General features: G+C 43.2%; 1 protein-coding gene across 4 annotated transcripts in view; it reads right to left on the bottom strand.

Annotated features, from left to right (window-relative positions):
* Positions 1-17,480, bottom strand: part of ATAD2 (ATPase family AAA domain containing 2) — an 88,231-nt gene that overhangs the window by 22,249 nt on the left and 48,502 nt on the right. For all 4 annotated transcript variants that reach the window (XM_025178690.2, XM_075920165.1, XM_075920164.1 and 1 more), the window contains exons 19-24: positions 16,503-16,688; positions 12,016-12,151; positions 11,228-11,424; positions 8,727-8,886; positions 7,935-8,057; positions 7,691-7,843 (exon numbers count right to left, since the gene is read on the bottom strand). In XM_025178690.2, coding sequence (XP_025034475.2) covers positions 7,691-7,843; positions 7,935-8,057; positions 8,727-8,886; positions 11,228-11,424; positions 12,016-12,151; positions 16,503-16,688 — 955 coding nt within the window. The remainder of the gene's footprint in view (positions 1-7,690; positions 7,844-7,934; positions 8,058-8,726; positions 8,887-11,227; positions 11,425-12,015; positions 12,152-16,502; positions 16,689-17,480) is intronic.

Below are 17,480 nucleotides of genomic sequence, written 5' to 3'. Positions count from 1 at the left end.
TGCCCTCGAGTGTATCTACCTTGCCCCCTAGCTTAGTGTCATCTGCAAACTTGCTGAGGGTACAATCCATCCTCTCATCCAGGTCATTAATAAAGATATTGAACAAAACCGGTCCTAGAACTGAACCTTGGGGCACTCCGCTAGAAACTGACCACCAACCTGACACCGAGCCATTGGTCACTACCTGCTGGTCCTGGCCTTCTAGCCAGCTTTCTATCCATCTTACCGTTCTTTTATTCAATCCACATTCCCTTAACTTGCTGGCAAGAATATTGTGGGAGACAGTATCAAAAGCCTTCCTAAGTCAAGGTATAACACATCCACTGACTTTCCATTGTTCACAGAGCCAGTTACCTTATCATAGAAGCTAATCAGATTGGTCAGGCATGACTTACCCTTTGTGAATCCATGCTTACTATTCCTGATCACTTTCCCCTCTTCCAAGTGCCTCAAAATGGATTCCTTAAGGATCCCTTCCATGATTTTTCCAGGGACCAAGGTAAGACTGACCGGCCTATAGTTCTCTAGATCGTCCTTCTTCCCTTTTTTGAAGATGGGCACTACATTTGCCTTTTTCCAATCATCCGGGATCTCTCCCGATCTCCACGACTTTTCAAAGATAATGACCAAAGGCTCCTCAATGACATTTGCCAACTCCCTCAGTCCGGACCCATGGATTTGTGTACGTTTAGCTTTTCTAAATAGTTCCTAACCTGTTTTCTCCACCAAGGGCTGTCCATCTTCATCCCATCTTGCGTCACTTAGCACATTAGTCCAGGAGCCGACCTTGTCCATGAAGACAGAGGCAAAGAAAGCATTGAGTACTTCAGCTTTCTCCACATCATCTGTCACTAGGTGACCACCTTCATCCAGTAGGGGCCCTACACCCTCTCTGATGTCCTTCTTCTTCTTAGGTTTCTACAGGCATGTTTTCTTGTTATCCTTCACATCCTTTGCCAGTGGCAATTCCAATTATGCTCTCCCCTTCCTGATACCCCCACCCCCGGTCATTGTCCAAGTTTCCACTTTTTGTAAGCTTTCTTTTTGTGCTTAAATTGACCAAGGATTTCCCCTGTAAGCCAATCCAGTCTCCTACCATGTTTGCTTCTCTTGCTACACATTGGGATGGTTTCTTTCTGTGCCTTCAATAAGGCTTCTTTAAAATACTCTCCTGGACTCCTTTCCCCTTCATGTTAGCATCCCAGGGGATTCTGTCCATCAGGTCTCTGAGGGAGTCAAAATCTGCTTTCCTAAAGTTCAAGGTGTATATTTTACTACTCTCGTTTCTTCCTTTGGTCAGGATCCTGAAATTTACCATCTCATGATCACTGCTTCCAAGGTTGTCACCTACCCCTACTTCCCCTATTAGTTCCTCCCTGTTTGCGAGCAGAAGGTCAAGCTGCGCATGGCCCCTGGTCAGGTCCTTCAGCACTTGTACCAAGAAGTTATCCCCAACATTCTCCAAAAACTTCCTGGATTGCCTGTGTACTGCCGTATTGGTTTCCCAACAGATGTCAGGGTGATTAGAGTCCCCCACAAGAACCAGGGCCTCTGATCTGGAAGCTTCTCTCAGTTGTCCGAAGAAAGACTCATCTACCTCATCCACACTATTCGGTGGCCTGTAGTAGACACCAACCTCAACATCACTGCTGTTGTTTGCACCTCTAAACTTAACCCATAGACTCTCCACAGGCTTTTCTCCCTCTATATACTGGACTTCTGAGTAATCATAGTGCTCTCTTACACACAGTGCAACTCCTCCTCCTTTTCTCCCCACCTGTTCTTCCTGAACAGGCTGTACCCTTCCATGTCAGCGCTCCAGTCATGCAAGTCATCCCACCAAGCCTGTTATCCCAATTAAATCATATTTCTTGGACTGGGCCAGAGCCTTCAAGTCTTCCTGTTTGTTGCCCAGGCTACTCGCATTGGTGTACAAACACCTCAGATAACCAGTTGATCCCCCTATCTTCTCCATTTGAATCAGGGGTCCTCCTTTCTTTCTCGTTCCTCTTTGCATTTCTTCCCGGTATCCAACTTTTCCACTACTCCCCTCAGGGTTTTGGTCACCGCTCCCCAACTAACCTAGTTTAAAGCCCTCCTAACTAGGTTTGCAAGCCTGCCCGCGAAGATGCTCCTTCCTCTCTTTGTTAAGTGGATCCCATCTCTTCCTAACAATCCTTGTGCCTGGAACAGAGTCCCATGGTCAAAGAAACCAGAGCCCTCTCTCCGACACCACCTGTGCAACCACGCATTTACTTCCTTAATTCAACGATCCCTGCCCAGTCCTTTCCCTTCAACAGGGAGGACGGATAAGTGAATGCTAACAGGGAGTTTGGAGAGGGAGTTCTCCAGGACAGCAGGTATGGATGGTGATAGGTCTGCTGTTGTTACCTGCACTGCATGTGCCATGTTTGTCTTCCTCCCAGAAGAAAGAACGGATTTCATCTGCACTAAATGCAAGCTGGTCACCATTTTGGAAGAAAAAATTAGAGGACTGGAGACCCAAGTGTCGACCGTACGCTCGATCAGAGAGGACGAAGACTTCCTCAATAGAAGGCAGCGTTTAATCCTACAAGCATGGCAGGCAGAAGAGCCAGAAAGAGCAGTACAAGACCAGGAAGAGAACTGGCAGCATGTAACTTCTAGAAGGAGAAAAAGGCCAGCACAGGAATCCCACAATGCTATAGAGATAAGTAGTCGTTTTCAGGCTCTCCCCACAGGCTCTGTGGTGGTGAATGCTTTGGAAGGGACCTCACAAGGAAGAAACTGGAAGGGAACACCATCTACTGGAAGGCATGGGATGCGTAGTCCTAGGGATGGGGGTTCCATTGAATGGATTTTTGCAGAGAACTATATCCAGAATGACTCTAAGATCTCTCTCTCTGAAGAGGTAATTGCTAATTTAGACCCCATCATTTTATTTATATATCTATATAAAAAGTTGGGATATTTTCCAATATGCGTTACTCTGCATTTGTCAACGTAAATTTTTTTCCCCTTCACATATTGTTGTCCAGTCAGCCTAATGCTGAGAGATCCTTTTGTAGCTTTTCACAGTCTGCCTAGGACTTAACTATCTTAAGTAATTTTGTATCATCTGTAAATTTTGACACCTTGCTCTTTACTCTTTTTCCAGATCAATTATGAATATATTGAATAAGGGTGGTCCTGGAACAGACTTCTAGATGACACCACTAGTTACCTCTCTTCATTCTGAGAACTACTCTTTGTTTTCCTATCTTTTAAACAGTTACCAATGTATGAGAGGACCTTTCCTCTTATCCTATGGCAGCCTTTTTTGCTTAAAGAGCCTTTGGTACAGGACCCTGCCAAGCTTCATGAAAATCTAGGTACCACTTGATCCCCCCATCCACATACTCGTTGACCCCCTCAAAGAATTTAGTAAATTGGAGAAGTATGATTTCCCTTTACAATCACTATGTTGACTCTTCTTCAGCAAAATGCGTTCATCTACATGTTTGACGATATTGTTCTTAACTATAGTTTCAACCAGTTTACTGAGTACTGAATTCAAGCTTACTGGCCTGTAATTGCCAGGACCAGCTCAGAAGCTCTTTATAAAAGTTGGTGTTACAGCAGCTATCTTCCAGTCATTTGGCAGAGATTCTGATTTAAATGATAGCTTACAGACTACAGTTAGTAGTTCTCAAATGTGAAAAAGCAGTTCCTTCCCAACTTTTGGGCGAATACCATCTGGTCCTGGTCACTTATTACTGTTTAATTTATCAATTTATTCCAAAACCACCTTTAACTACCCTACCCCCTGTCCTTCAGCGTGAATGCCTGGAATTGCTCCTACTTCTTGTCTGGCAGGAACAGATGAATTACTGTAATTCAGAACAGTTCATAATAATTGTATTTAGCCATAAAAGAGAGCCTTGTAATTGGCGATATGAAACCTGAGCATTGCAGAAACACATGCTTTGCAACCAAACAAGTATAGCTGCATCTCCCTACAACAGGCCTAGTTGCCCTGGGGTAGTGTTGGAGTCTTTTTTTTATGTACCACTTTGTTGACCACATTGTATTTGAAGTTGGCTATGAAAAAATTCCAGTTCCTTAAATGGGGACATGGTATTTTTTGACCACTTGCTTGCTGGTCGGCAGGATGAACACTGGAGTTTCCCAGAGCACCCTGACAGCGTCTTAATAGGAAGGGCTATCTTTGCAGATGTCAAGGCAGATGGAATATTGAGCAGCTTGCATTTTTGCTTTTTACCATGAAATTTGAGATTTCATGATTCTGTTGAATACTTCTTGAAAATGTCTGAAATCATCTGCTGACGTAGGAGATGGTGGCATGATGGCCTCATTAAGGGAAGAGAAGTAGTGTGGTAGTGCAAATTCTTCCCTCCATTTCTTCCTGCTGTTCCTCCATCATTACTGGATTGACATCAGGTAGTTGAGAGATGGATGAAGTTGGCAATTGTGAACCTTCCTGGCTCCATTTTATGGGCATTTTTGGAAACTACACCCTACACATAACACATACAAGGGTACCAGGAGGATCAATGTGGAGGAACAGGTCTGTGGGGTTGCATCCTTGGGTGACCATATCAGGGTCCTGGTTTGATTCCAGGCTCGGGATAACATGGACTAGCAGAGGAGTGTCTGCATGGGTAATCTGGAAGTGTGGGTAGAATGCAGTACATTTCATCTTCCTCCTCATTGGGGGAGGGTAGTACAGTTCTCAGTGATGCAGGGGAAGAGTGGTGAAGCTGGGGAAGAAGCTTGAGCTGTCCTGATCTTGCTACAGAGGAGTAGAGAATCAGGTATATCAGATGACCAGGTCCCTTGGATAGCTGTACTCCTGCGGAGCAGGCAAGAGCATCATCGGCACCAGTGGCTGCCTGGAAAGTGAAGGAACTATCAGTGTCAAGGGCAGAATTTATTCCCTTGGAGCGGCCAGTAGATAGTGGAGATGGCTTGCCCAGCGCCAAGAGTCTCATTGGTGCCAGGAATGCGGTTGAAGCCTAAGCACCCAAGGTTGTCTTGGATGAGACACTTTGTACCATTTCAGAAGCTCTTGCATTGTGTTCTTAGTCCCAAGAGATAGCGTGCCCATCTGTGGTCTGACCCCTTTAAGATCCCTAGACTTGTGTCTTTCTTCAGTACCAGAGGTACCTGGAAGGTTGTAGAAGCAGTTTCACCATGATGATATTAAGGTAACTGACCTCATAAGGGATGGCTCTCTCTGAAGCAGCTCATTGAAAGGCAATGTACTAGCCAGTTTTTTCCTATCTGAGCAGGAAAGCATTTCCTCTTGGATGGCTGTAGTGAGTGGGGTTCAGCTGATGAAACCAAATGTGAGAGGTGCACCAGAAGTATGTAAAGGTTAGGGGCAGGAAGCTGGCTGTAGAGAACCCTCCATGGGCATGTCTGCACAGCAGGTCAAAAGTTGAATTAAGCTACGCAACTTCAGCTACGTCAAAATAGCTTAATTCGGCTTTTGGCACTGTCTACATAGCAGGAAGTCAAAGGAAGAACAACTCTTCCATTGACTTCTCTTACTCCTATAAAATGAGGGTTACAGGAGCTGGAATAAGTCATCCTTCAGCTTGCCATTATTTCAAAATAATGGCTTGCAGTGTAGACACATTCTTTGTTATTTTGGAATAATGTCAGTTATTCTGAAATAATGCTCCTGTATAGACATAGCCATGGGCTGATTTCGTAGTCCTTTTGGGCCCAAGCAGTCAAGTTAATGGAGTGGGTGCACTTCTGTGTGACATGTCCCTCACTGAGGGAGCAGATGCACTGGGAGTTATCAACACCCTGGAAAGGGTCTTCCAGAAAGAGGCATTTCTTGAACCTAGGAGATCCTGATATAGCCCCAGAAGGAGGGGAAGGACAAACTCTCATTTGGGAATGACAGGGTAATGCATAAGGTAAGGGGGAGTGAAGAATAACTAAAAAGTTTTTTAAGGGGAGAAAATGAACAGAAATGGCTAATTACTAATGTAAAAGTAAGTTAATGAGAGTATCTCTACATATTAAAGAGGTAGAACAGCTATGCTCCTTATTTGGTTCTAGATCAAAGGTGACTGAGAAGGAACTGAAAGTGGCTGAACTACACAGTGCTATATACAGATACACCCCCCCGCCCCCCCAAACACACAGCAGGAAAAAGGGAATAAAGCATGTACAGTCCAATGGGAACTGCTATCAGACATCTCCAATCCCAGGCACAGAGATGTTGCTGCACCTACAGGGGAGTATCCAGAAGGACATTACTTGAAGAATGTAAATATTTTAATGCTAAATCAGAGCTTCAAGACACAGATTTGCTCTTAGACGTAAAAGCATTCAAAGTTAATTATGTAATAGCATTCACCAAATGTTATTCAATTATAGTTGTGACAAAACAAAACAAAAATCACTTTATAAAACACTGACTAAGACCCATGTTCTGGCACAAACAGATTTGGGCTCACTGTGAAGATAAACAATTGGGACAATTATTCAGGTAAGCACACATATTGGCTTTGTCTACACTACAAGATTTGCCGCAAGAGCCTATGCAAATGAAGCTCTGATTAGCATTTTCTCGTGTTTTATTTGCATACTCTTTCAGTCCATTTTTGCGCTAGGGGTTTTTTGTGCAAAACAGGCAGTATGGCAGCGGCCCTTTTGCGCAAAACCCCCTTTTCCCACAAGATCCTTATGCCCGTCCCGGAGAGGCAAAAATGCCTAGTGCAAAAACAGACCGAAAGAGAGTAGGCAAATGAAGCGCAGGAAAATGCTAATCCATGCTTCATTTGCATAGGTTCTTGCAGCAAAAGTCAATAGTATAGCTGTAGCCATACACAGACCATTAACAAGACAACTAAAATTAGAAAAGTCTCATGGAGTACATGGTTTTATGGGCTGATCTAACTTACAAGGTTTAGGAGTCCTCGTACTAAATACTTTCCAGATTACTTAAGAAACTTTACCCAGAACTATTTAACTTGCACAGACTGGAATTTGCTTACATGTCTTCTACTGCAGAAGATTCTTTTTCCTATACTGCACTCAATCAAAACAAAGAATATAGAGAACATTGGTGAAATCTTGGCCCCAGTGAAATCTATGGGAGTTTTGCTATTGCACTACATTGGGCCCATGATATCATGTCTAATCTGGTTTACACCTAAATCAAATAGGAAGCTAAACTTACTTGTGTTTCAACTCCTTTTCACAGAATATGGAAAAGGTGAAAATGAAACTCTCTTCTCTTCAGATATCTTCAATTTACGCTCCCACATTTATTTGCTTATTTTGTAGGTGTGCAGTCATTCTTGTTAGGAGTTTTGGTATGAAACGGGGAATTGCATTACAAGGGAGCATTATGGCTCAGATTTGAGGGAGGGAAAGTTATCAGGGAAGAAAAAAGATTAAGACTAATCTCTAACTCAGTGGTTCCCAACCTTTTCCAGATGGGGACCCATTCTGACAATTCAGGAAGACTTGGTGACCCAGGGCAATTAAAAAAAGTGTGAACGGCTCCTTAAGAGCCACTGGGGAGACACCTGGCGACACTTTTGAAATGTAATGGCGACCCATAGGTTGGGAAACCCTGAGCCAACTTAAAAATATGAAATGTTGTTAAACTATTAAATGGAGAATTTTGTTTTAAAATATTCACAAATTGACCCAGTATGTTCAAATTATTATGAAGAGAACTTGCCATTAGAAAGAGATGGTGTGCTGGAATCCACAGGCATAGTGGATATCTTCAATTTTTCACTACATTCAAGATCCAATTTCTTACATTCAGATATGGAGCTCTGCTTTGGCATCACATAGTAGTACGATGGAGCATATTTTGAAGAGCTGCAACCTTGAAACGAAAAACATTATACAATAAAAGATTGTCTGTTTCTTGACACAGATATTTAGACATGCTTTATTATTCCTGGCATTAAACAAACCTCTTTTCTTGCGAGATTCCTGAATCTCTTCACACAATTGTTCAAAGTCTTCGTCCATTTCTTCTTTGACTATTGCATATGCAGTATCTCTGAGAGTACAGGCTCTATGTCTGATGAGACGATCTGAAAATTAATGGGCAGAGATAAATACTTTCCAGTGATGTTTTTTGCTTTTGTCACACAAAATTTAAGTTAATTTAATCTGAAGCAAATGCTAAATATCAATTTAAATTAGCATCAGATAATTCAGGGCCAAAGTTTAATACAATAAAACTCCAATAGTCCGGCACTCCTGATAGTCCGGCATCAAAATGGCAAGAGCCTAGTGAGTGAGCTTCGGCAAAAAAATGAGTCACAAGGTAACAGCAGCAGCTGAACTGAGCAAAAAGGGTAAAAGAGGCTTAAAAAAAACTAAAACATTACAGTATACTGTATACAGTATGTACAATAAAAAGGGTTAGGAACACTTTATATACAGTATATAATGTAGTGTGTGTGTGTGTGTGTGTGTGTGTGTGTGTGTGTGTGTGTGTGTGTGTGTGTGTGTGTGTGTGTGTAAAAACCATCTTATAGTACCTCCTGATAGTCCGGCATATCTGATAATCCGGCACCACCTAGGTCCCATAGGTTCCGGATTACTGGAAGTCTACTGTACACCAATACTTGCTAAAATGTAGTGAGCAATGTTCCCCAGTGGACATTCAAGTAATTTAATCCACATTATTAAAGATACAGTATTGTTACTTCATTTTTAAAGGTTGTTCACAGTAATGGAATAAAAAGAATTCTTACCTCCCGGGTCTCTATCTGGATTGTACTCTAAAGCATTGCTACAGATTAGATCAATATCTCTCAAATAATCTCTTGCAGTCAGATATTGGTGCAGGTCAATTTTACAGATAACTGTTGAAAGATCCATTGGCTGTTTGATAACTGTGACATAATCAGGTACCTATACATCAAATATAAAAACGTATTCAGAAGTTTTATAACTAAACTTTCTTCAGAGCTGACAAATTAAGGATACACCCTCAGTTAAATGAGTTGCCCCAAACAATGCTGGGTATCTATACTGTTTTCTGCAGAAGTTACTCAGATTTACTATGACGTTTCTTGAAAAATAGTTTTGGTATGTTTATATATAGTTTCCAAGTTCTCCTCCTTGTATTGTAATGACTAAATCTTTTTTTATTTCTAAATAACCTATAGTTGCTGCATCTCAATAAGTTACCATATTTAATCAGACAGATTTTCTTTATCGGAGGTTCAAAATTTTAATTCTTTACTCTCTCTAAGAATATTTCTAAGTTCAATTTTCTTCTGTCAAGAACTGCAAGTGGTTCCCATCATTTCATAAAGTTAACCTGGCCCCCAAAATACTAAACCCATTACTTTCCTTACCCCCAAGGGAAACCAGACATTGTCCTGCCTAGCTCAGCAATGAGATTCTTCTTAGCTTCTCTCAGACTAAGGCTAGAAAAGACCATAATGATAACAGACTGATCTCCTGCACAGAATTTTACCCACCATCCCTGTAATAGACTCAACCTCTGTCTGAATTACTTTCAAGTAAGATTTCAAGTTACTGAGAATTCACCATTTACTTCAGTGAACCATGCCCCACACTGCAGAGGAAGGTGAAATCCCCGGGGATCTCTATCAATCTTACTTGTTGGAAAATTAATTCCTGATCCTGAATTGTGATCATTTAAACTCTGAGAATATGGACAGTACCTACCAGTTAAGCACCTGGGAAATAATACTTTCTAGTAACTGAGAGCCAGTGCTTTTTTTTTTTCTAAGAAAAAAGGTGCCGGTACTCCAGGTTCAAAGTTGTTGGGGGAGGGGGAAAGGTCAGTACGCGGTTGCAGCCCCTTTAAGAGCCACAATGCTGTGCTGGTAGCCGGAAAGAAACCGCCTTGCGTCCCAAGCAGGCTTCTGTCAGGAGATGAGCAGGGCCAGAAAAACAGGTGTCGGAAAGCACAGAGGGGAAATGCTATTCCTCTGCTGTATGCTGGGAAAATAGGTGACGGTATGCCGTACCAAGCAGTACCGTCACAAAAAAAAGCACCGCTTAGAGCCCTCGCCATCAAATGTCCTACCTCTAGCCAGTGGATATATTTGTTATCAGCAATCACACATAGGCCATATGCGACTGTAGGTAAATATCATACTATCCTCTTGTAAGGGGGCACTTGCCCCACTCTGGCAGGGAAGGGGTTAAAGCAGGCTGGAAAGAACATGATTGTCCAGGGCTCTGCACAAGGAAATGCTTAGAAGTCGTCCATGGAAGGTGGCTTGTTGAGGCAGCTCTGGTTATAAGGAGCTGCTCAGCAGAGCGGTGGGCAATTGGGGTCTGACCAAGGAGGGTGCATGATTGGTTTCCAGGAGGAAGTACCTGGGACAGTACAATCATGGGCAGACTCAGAAGAGCAGAGTAAGAGAAACTCCAGCTTGATGCTTGCCAGGCTGCAGACTTTGATACAAGGGGTCAGTAGGGTGTAAGGGTCACAGGGTAAGCGGCAGTAGAGGGGAAGAGTAGGAAGGCAGGAGAAGGATGCCACCAGAGGGCCTGAGAGCCAGGACCCAGAGTAGTGGGCAGGCCTGGGTCCCCCACTACCCACTTATATCACACCCTGTTACCAGAGAGAATGGTTTGCATGATCTGTTGCTTGCCTGAGTGAGGGGCTAGGCTGGCTCTGCAGGTGGCCATAGGAATAGGTGCAAGACTGAGGACTGCTGATACCCCCCGGAAGGGTGGCAGAGAAGCCACAGTGGTGGGCAGTGTCCTGAAGAGGACACCTTGGACCTAGGAGTGATGTAGGTCCAGACCAGAGGGTGAAGAGCGCGACAATGTGAGACACAATGGACAGGAGGGAATGCCATGCTAAGGACAAAGCTAATTCTTGAGTAACTAGCAAGAGGAGCCACAGCGTTGAGTCCTTGACCTCATTTCATATGGTGGAGAACATGCAGTCTGATACAAGAGGAAGTGTGAATAGACTGGACAAACTGTACCTATATTGAGACTGAGAAATTGTGGGTGGAGATTTGAAAGATGGGTGTTTATAGGAGAGCCTGGATGTCTCATTTTGCCAAGTAGCAGAGGAGACTATTCTGGTTGCTGCAGGGGTGGGCACCGGGAACTTACAGGAGACTAGATACCAAGGGTTGGAGGCCTGTGCCTAGACCTAGAAATTGCTACACCTGTGGTTGCACCCAGTTTGAGTTTCACAAAAGCAAGGAAGGATCTTTTTCTGAATGCTAAATGTTTAGATCAACCTTAAATTTACCTCATCTAGATCAACAGGTTTTGTAAATGCTCTGAAACGTTTATCAATGGCAAGTCTGTGTGTAACATTCCTTAAAAAAATCCGCAGTTCACGTAATGTATCCTCCTCTTGTTCCTCAAGTCGTTTCACTTCCTCTGCTGTTAACTGTCGTGGCTCAGGTGGTGGTGCTACTGGAAGGACTTCTAATGCCTGCAAAACTTTAGTCAAACAGATGATTTAAGCCAATTTACAGGGCTAGTTTTTCAATCAGTACATTCTGAAACACTCCAATGTAGGGATGTTAGCTATTAGTTAATTGAATAGTCAACTAATGGCTAGAATTCTTAGCAGTTAGTTGACTATTATACAGTCCCCAGGGGTGGGATGCCAGGCAGGAACCGGTCCACGAGGGGAGCCAGTTTAAAAAACTGGCTGCTTGCCATCCCACACAGCTGCTTCTGATACAGAGGCAGCAGCGTGGGGTGGCAGCAGTCCCTGTCTGTGGGGGTCCAAGTTCCCTGCGGACAGAGGCAGCTAGGGGAGAAAGGGATGGGAGAGGCTACCACAAAGCAGTCTCTACCTGTGATGAGCCCGGGTCTGCTGCTTGCAGAGGCTGCTTTGCAGCAACCCCACTGCCCCTGCACAGCCACTTTGGGGGGCGTGGAGGGAAGAAAATGACACCATGGAGCCAGTGCTGGGGGAACCGGTTAATCAATTAGTCGACTACTCGTTCATAGCCATACTCCAGTGTGTAATTTTAGTAACGTTAGAGCACAGCTGGTAAAATGATGTGTGTAACACATCCTAACCTGCTTTCTTTTTTGATACAGGAGGCTTAGAGGCTTGATTCAGAATTAAATCTTCAAAAAATTTCCTCCTTTCTTCATCGTTAGGTAACTGGACAGTGAAAACTTCTCCAAAATCATCAGCAAATAATTCTTGCACCTACGGGTGGGAGGAAGAAAGGTTAGTTATAAAATTAAAAAAAAAATCCTGTAACATTACAAAAAAGTGCAATTCATGTGCATTTTTATACTAGATAGAAGAACAATCTGAAGAGCACAATACAGAAGCAACAGTGGTAAATAAATTAGAGGAAAAAAAAGTGTTACCTAACTTTTGTAACTGTTCTTAGAGATGTGTTGCTCAGGTCTATTCCATTTTAATGCATGTCAGCCATGTGCACAACTGTAGGAATGTTTTTCCCCCTCAGCAGTACTCATGCAGCACTTACGCTTTGAAATGTACAAAAGCGCCAGCGGGAACTGTAATGCAGTGTGAAGCCTGGGGCCAGTGGGGGACTCAAGAGAACACGTCCCCCACTGGCCCCAGGCTCCATGAGGTACTTCTGCTTTGAAACATACAAGAGCTCAAATGGGGTATCTTGTACATTTCAAAGGTGGAACGCTGCCGAGGCGAGGGAGGAACTTTTAAGCCGGTTCCTCCCTGCGCCCTGTCCTCTTTCCTCCCCTTTGCTGCCTCTATCCGATAGAGCAACTAGTGTGTCAACTATCCAATAAGTTTTTGTTTATCAGATAGTTGATTAGTCGCTTACATCCCTAGCAGAAACTAGCAGACCCTTCATCCTTTCTGCTATAAAGATGAAGAGTTGGGGGAACCTCTGGAATATAGGGATATTAAAATGCGTTTATTTTGGTTTTACACAAGGGGGGAGGGGCATCAGAGGCAGCAGTGTGAGGGGCAGCTGCATGTAACCGTAAAGTTTAATGGTTAACTGGGCTCATCAGTTAACTGTTTTCATGTTTACACTGTCAAATCCCTAATAGAATGATTTTGTTCTGTCTAAATAAAAAACCGAAGTATGTCTCATATCCAAGATACGGAAATCTCGTTTTTTATTATTAGCGTGCAGTTCAGGAAAGAAAACTGGAAGATATTCCGATTTACATGAAATTAGGACATCACCTTTGGTAAAAACGCTGGAAGTGGGCACAGTTTACCATGTCAGCATCTGACACAGCTCTTGGTCACGTTAATCACCAACTTAAGTGGTAGGGCCACTCTAGATGGACGCTTGGCTGTCAGAACGTCCACCACTGGGTCAGACTCCTGACATCTCTATGGCTTGCACACCCAAAAGCAAATTTTGGGCCAACCGTTTCAATAGTTACTGCAGGGCATGAATGTAAAGCACTTTGTACAGGGCTTAAAGCCCTGAGGCTATGGGGAAGCTAATGTGGGGTGGGAAACCCCACTAAGTAACACCATTAGCAACTACAAATATAGCTACACCTAGATAAGATATTCGATTTACAAAAGAACCACTAAGGAAGCACTTGCACTAGCAATTACCAGAATATTCCAATAACTGTCACAGGCGATAAGAAGCAACTGAGGGGGCACAGGGCCAGCAGGGATATATATGCAATGCCACAGAGGCACCACTCCAGTGGGTTCCCCTGCTGGCCCAATAGGTACCATGGAGCAGAAAAAATCCTTCTAATAATCATGCATGCGGGGCATGCACACACCTCAATGCAATGGACATGAGCAATCACTGGAAGGCGGCAGTTAGATTTCCTTAAAATTAGCCCTTCATGGACGTGGCCACATATGGAACATTTGTTTAGCTTGGCTCCCACTGAAGACTACTGTATTAAAAGTGCCTCACTGAACTGTCAACTGCACTACACAGACAACTAATTAGGAAATAACTGGGGTTCTGCATTAAGATAATTTTTTTAAAGTTAAGGTTAAAAAAGTTTTAAAATTCATTTTAATTTTTAAATTTCTAACTCCCCCCCCCCCCACATCAGCCTTAAATTTCTTGATCTGCAGAAATTCAGATTCTACATAAAGATATTTTTTTCTACTAGAAAGAAAATTCTAAAAGAAATATTTATGCTAAAAGATAAATCAAGGACCTCTTTATCATCTGTGAGATAATCACAAACTGAAAGACACTGGTAAGCAAATGGCCCATACAATATTTGTAATCAACAACTTTAGCTTTTTGAAAATTGTGGTCTGCGCGTGTAAGAGATAATAAAAAAATTGTTAATTGAATGAAAAATTAACACCACAATGTAGTAAGATGAAGGCCTATCATATGTAGCACAGGCCTGGTCTGAGGCCTGGCTAACAATGGACAAAACATAGCTAACAAAGCAAAACTAAACTGTGAGCAAGAGGCAGGCCCAGCTCATAGAACTTGGCACGAACAGGGCTGAGAATATGAACGACACTAACTGGTATAAGGCACAGGTGTGGCATAATTGGTTCTAGATACCGACTGTAAAACAGTAATTGGTACTGGTCATTAAAAAATACCTTGGAATCCACACTCCGAACATACAGACCCCAGTTCAGGAAAGGCTCTAAAATGCATGATGGAAAGAGATGATCTTCTAATCAAACCATAAGGTACAGGGTGATGGGTGGTATCTAAGCAGCTTTAGAGGGGAGTGGTAATCTGATATCAGAGGGTGGCAACCTGATACCTCAGGCGAAACGTGTAACTTGTTTGTACCTGTATATCAAGTGGTGTCTTGGGTGGACAGTCTTTGAATGATTTAGGGGGCAGAGAGCTACCCACTGATTGAGTCATTACATTGTTACAAATTACATATGCGTAGTAGTTCAGTTAAAGGACACCTTCCGTAACATTTGCCCTACTCATCCACTAGGGAGTGTGTTAAGAGGATCAAGGGAAGGAAGGTCATAACCCAATCCAGAGGTTGCCCAGATGGGGAGAAGACGGATGACAGCCATGGTTGGAGAGGATGCAGCCTAAGCTTGGCATGGCTGCATGTACAGATGCTGTATGACACGTGACCAAGAAGATGTAGACATACCCTTACCGTGATGAGTGGAGACTGTCAATGAGATCTACCAGGGAGCAAGACCTATCTGGGTGGAGCAAAACCCTCGCCCGGGTCAGAGACAGAATACTGCCCTGATAAATTCAAAGTTCTGTACTGGCCCTAATATGTTGACATGTCTGCATGAATGAGCAGGCTGAGCTGATGAGAGGCACCTTGCCACTGATGAGCCAGTTGTTAAGATATGAGTAGATGTGCACTCCCTGATGCCAGAGGAAAGCTGCTCCCACCAACGTACATTTGGTAAACACACATGGGGCAGTAGACAGGCCAAACAGGAGGACTGCAAACTGGTGTCATGAAGCAGAACAGGACTGTAAGGAGTAAGGATGTTAAATTGCGGTTAACTGACTAGTCAAGGAATCAATGGAATTTCCATCGAGTACTCTTCTAGTCGATAGGTACGTCCGCATTCCTCCTTTGAAAAGTACAAGAGCCCCCAATGGGGTTCTTGTACATGTCAAAGGACAAATGCAGAATTCTGCCTGCAGCCTGGGGCCAGTGGGAAGTCCCACTGACTCTGGGCTGCATGCGGGCTTGCCGGCTTTGAAATGTACAAGAGTCTCCAAAGCAGGGGCTCTTGTGCATTTCAAAGCCATAGTACCCTCATGGAACCCAGGGTCAGCGTTTCAGTGGCATTTCAGTGGAACCCGGGATTAGCTGGGGACTCCCCAGCTGATCCCGGGTTCCGCTAAAATGCTGCACGGAGTCCCCAGCTGACCTCAAGTTCCATGGTGCTGCTCCTTTGAAACACCAATGTGGCATTTCAAAGGGGCAGCCACTGCACAGCGGAGTTGTGGATCATCTGTGCAGCGTTGCCCCTTTGAAACTCCTTCTCGGCATTTCAAAGGGGCAGCACTGTGGAGCCCAGGGTCAGCTGGGGAGTCCCCGGCTGACCCCGCGTTCTGCTCAGTATTTTCCCAGAACACGGGGTTGCGGTTTCAAAGTGGTGACTCAGCTGTGCGGTGCTGCCGCTTTCAACTACCCCTTCTTCCTCCCCTTTGCTGCCTCTAACAGAGGCAGTGGGGGGGGGGGGGGAAGGGGGAGGGAGAAAATCGACTAGTCAACTAGTCCTTAACATCCTTAATAAAGGCGCCACAACACCCCAGCTGGGCATGTGATGGGAAGTACATACTACCCTATGTAGTGCAGTATATGTGCACCACTCCAGGGGGTGTCAAAGCTGGCCCCTACAGGTACTCCTGTAGGAAACTCCTTCAGCACCAGTGCACATGGTGGCAACGCACAGCTATGTTAAATGGACATGAGTAAGAACACCAAGAATACTATTTTTTTAAAATTAAATTTACCGTTACCAAGGCTATTAACATCTGCTTTTTACTACGTTTGCCCAAAAGATCACAATATTGACAGGTTCATAAACCACCCAAACTAAATTAATATCAAATTTCAACAGAAGAAATGAGAATATTAAATGCACTGACAAACAGTACCTCTTCTGGAAGAGCTGAATGATGTAAATCGGATGTTGCAAGCAGTAGAACTGGAGCAAATGATGGAATATCCTGTAATAATGTCGTAAATGTAGCTTTCAAAGTGAATCCAACAGTTTCCCACCATAAGTGAACATGTGGAATATATAATATACTTGGTGCTGTTCTTTTGGCTTCACGGATCAACTAGTAAAAAAATATTTGGGAAACACATGAATAAGTCACTGACAAATAATTAAAGATCAATTAGTCACTCCTATTTCACAGCAAACATACTAAACAACTGGGAAAGACTCAGAGGGGTAGCTGTGTTAATCTGTATCTGCAACTGAGAAAAGAACAATTCTTAATACAGAGGCAAGCTTTCTTCTTGAATTAGCTATGAAACAAACACAATTATAAATTATTTGTATTTTATTGTATATTTATTAGTTTGTGTTTCATTACAATTAATGTCTCACCTAGAGTAGAAAAAAATCCCCCAGGACTGAAGCCTAGTTGAATATTACTGATAGTTTGTTAAACTGCTATCAATGGGCAGCCCATGGATTCCAATATGGTCATAGGATTTAACTATTCCCAAGGGAGGTAAAATTATAAAAAAAAAATTGCATTGACATGTGTCATGGAATTTTAAAACTAAACACTTTGCTTTGGGATTTTAATTACTTTCCTGTTGTGCACAGTTTAGTAGTATAGGCAGCAAGAAAGTGGTATGGGGGAAGAATTAATTTTCATTGGATAAGGATAATCACTGTGAGCCTGACAACATGGATTCTAATGAAAAATCAACACGTATTTTGGAAAACTGTCTTCTATCTTCCTTCTGGAAAGATGGGTCAAACTGGGAGCAAAAAAAGATTAATCATTTTAAGATGAGAACATGTGTGTCCGATATCAGACAGGGAGGCAGGATGGTTGACCCAATGGTTAGAGTGCTAACTTGGACCTATGTTCAATTAACCTGCTCTGCAACAA

This window comes from Pelodiscus sinensis, chromosome 2 (genome assembly GCF_049634645.1).
Source record: "Pelodiscus sinensis isolate JC-2024 chromosome 2, ASM4963464v1, whole genome shotgun sequence".
Classification (NCBI taxonomy): Eukaryota; Metazoa; Chordata; order Testudines; family Trionychidae; genus Pelodiscus; species Pelodiscus sinensis.
The sequence above is the reverse complement of the archived record's forward strand: the minus strand, read 5'-3'. Positions and strand labels throughout refer to the sequence as shown.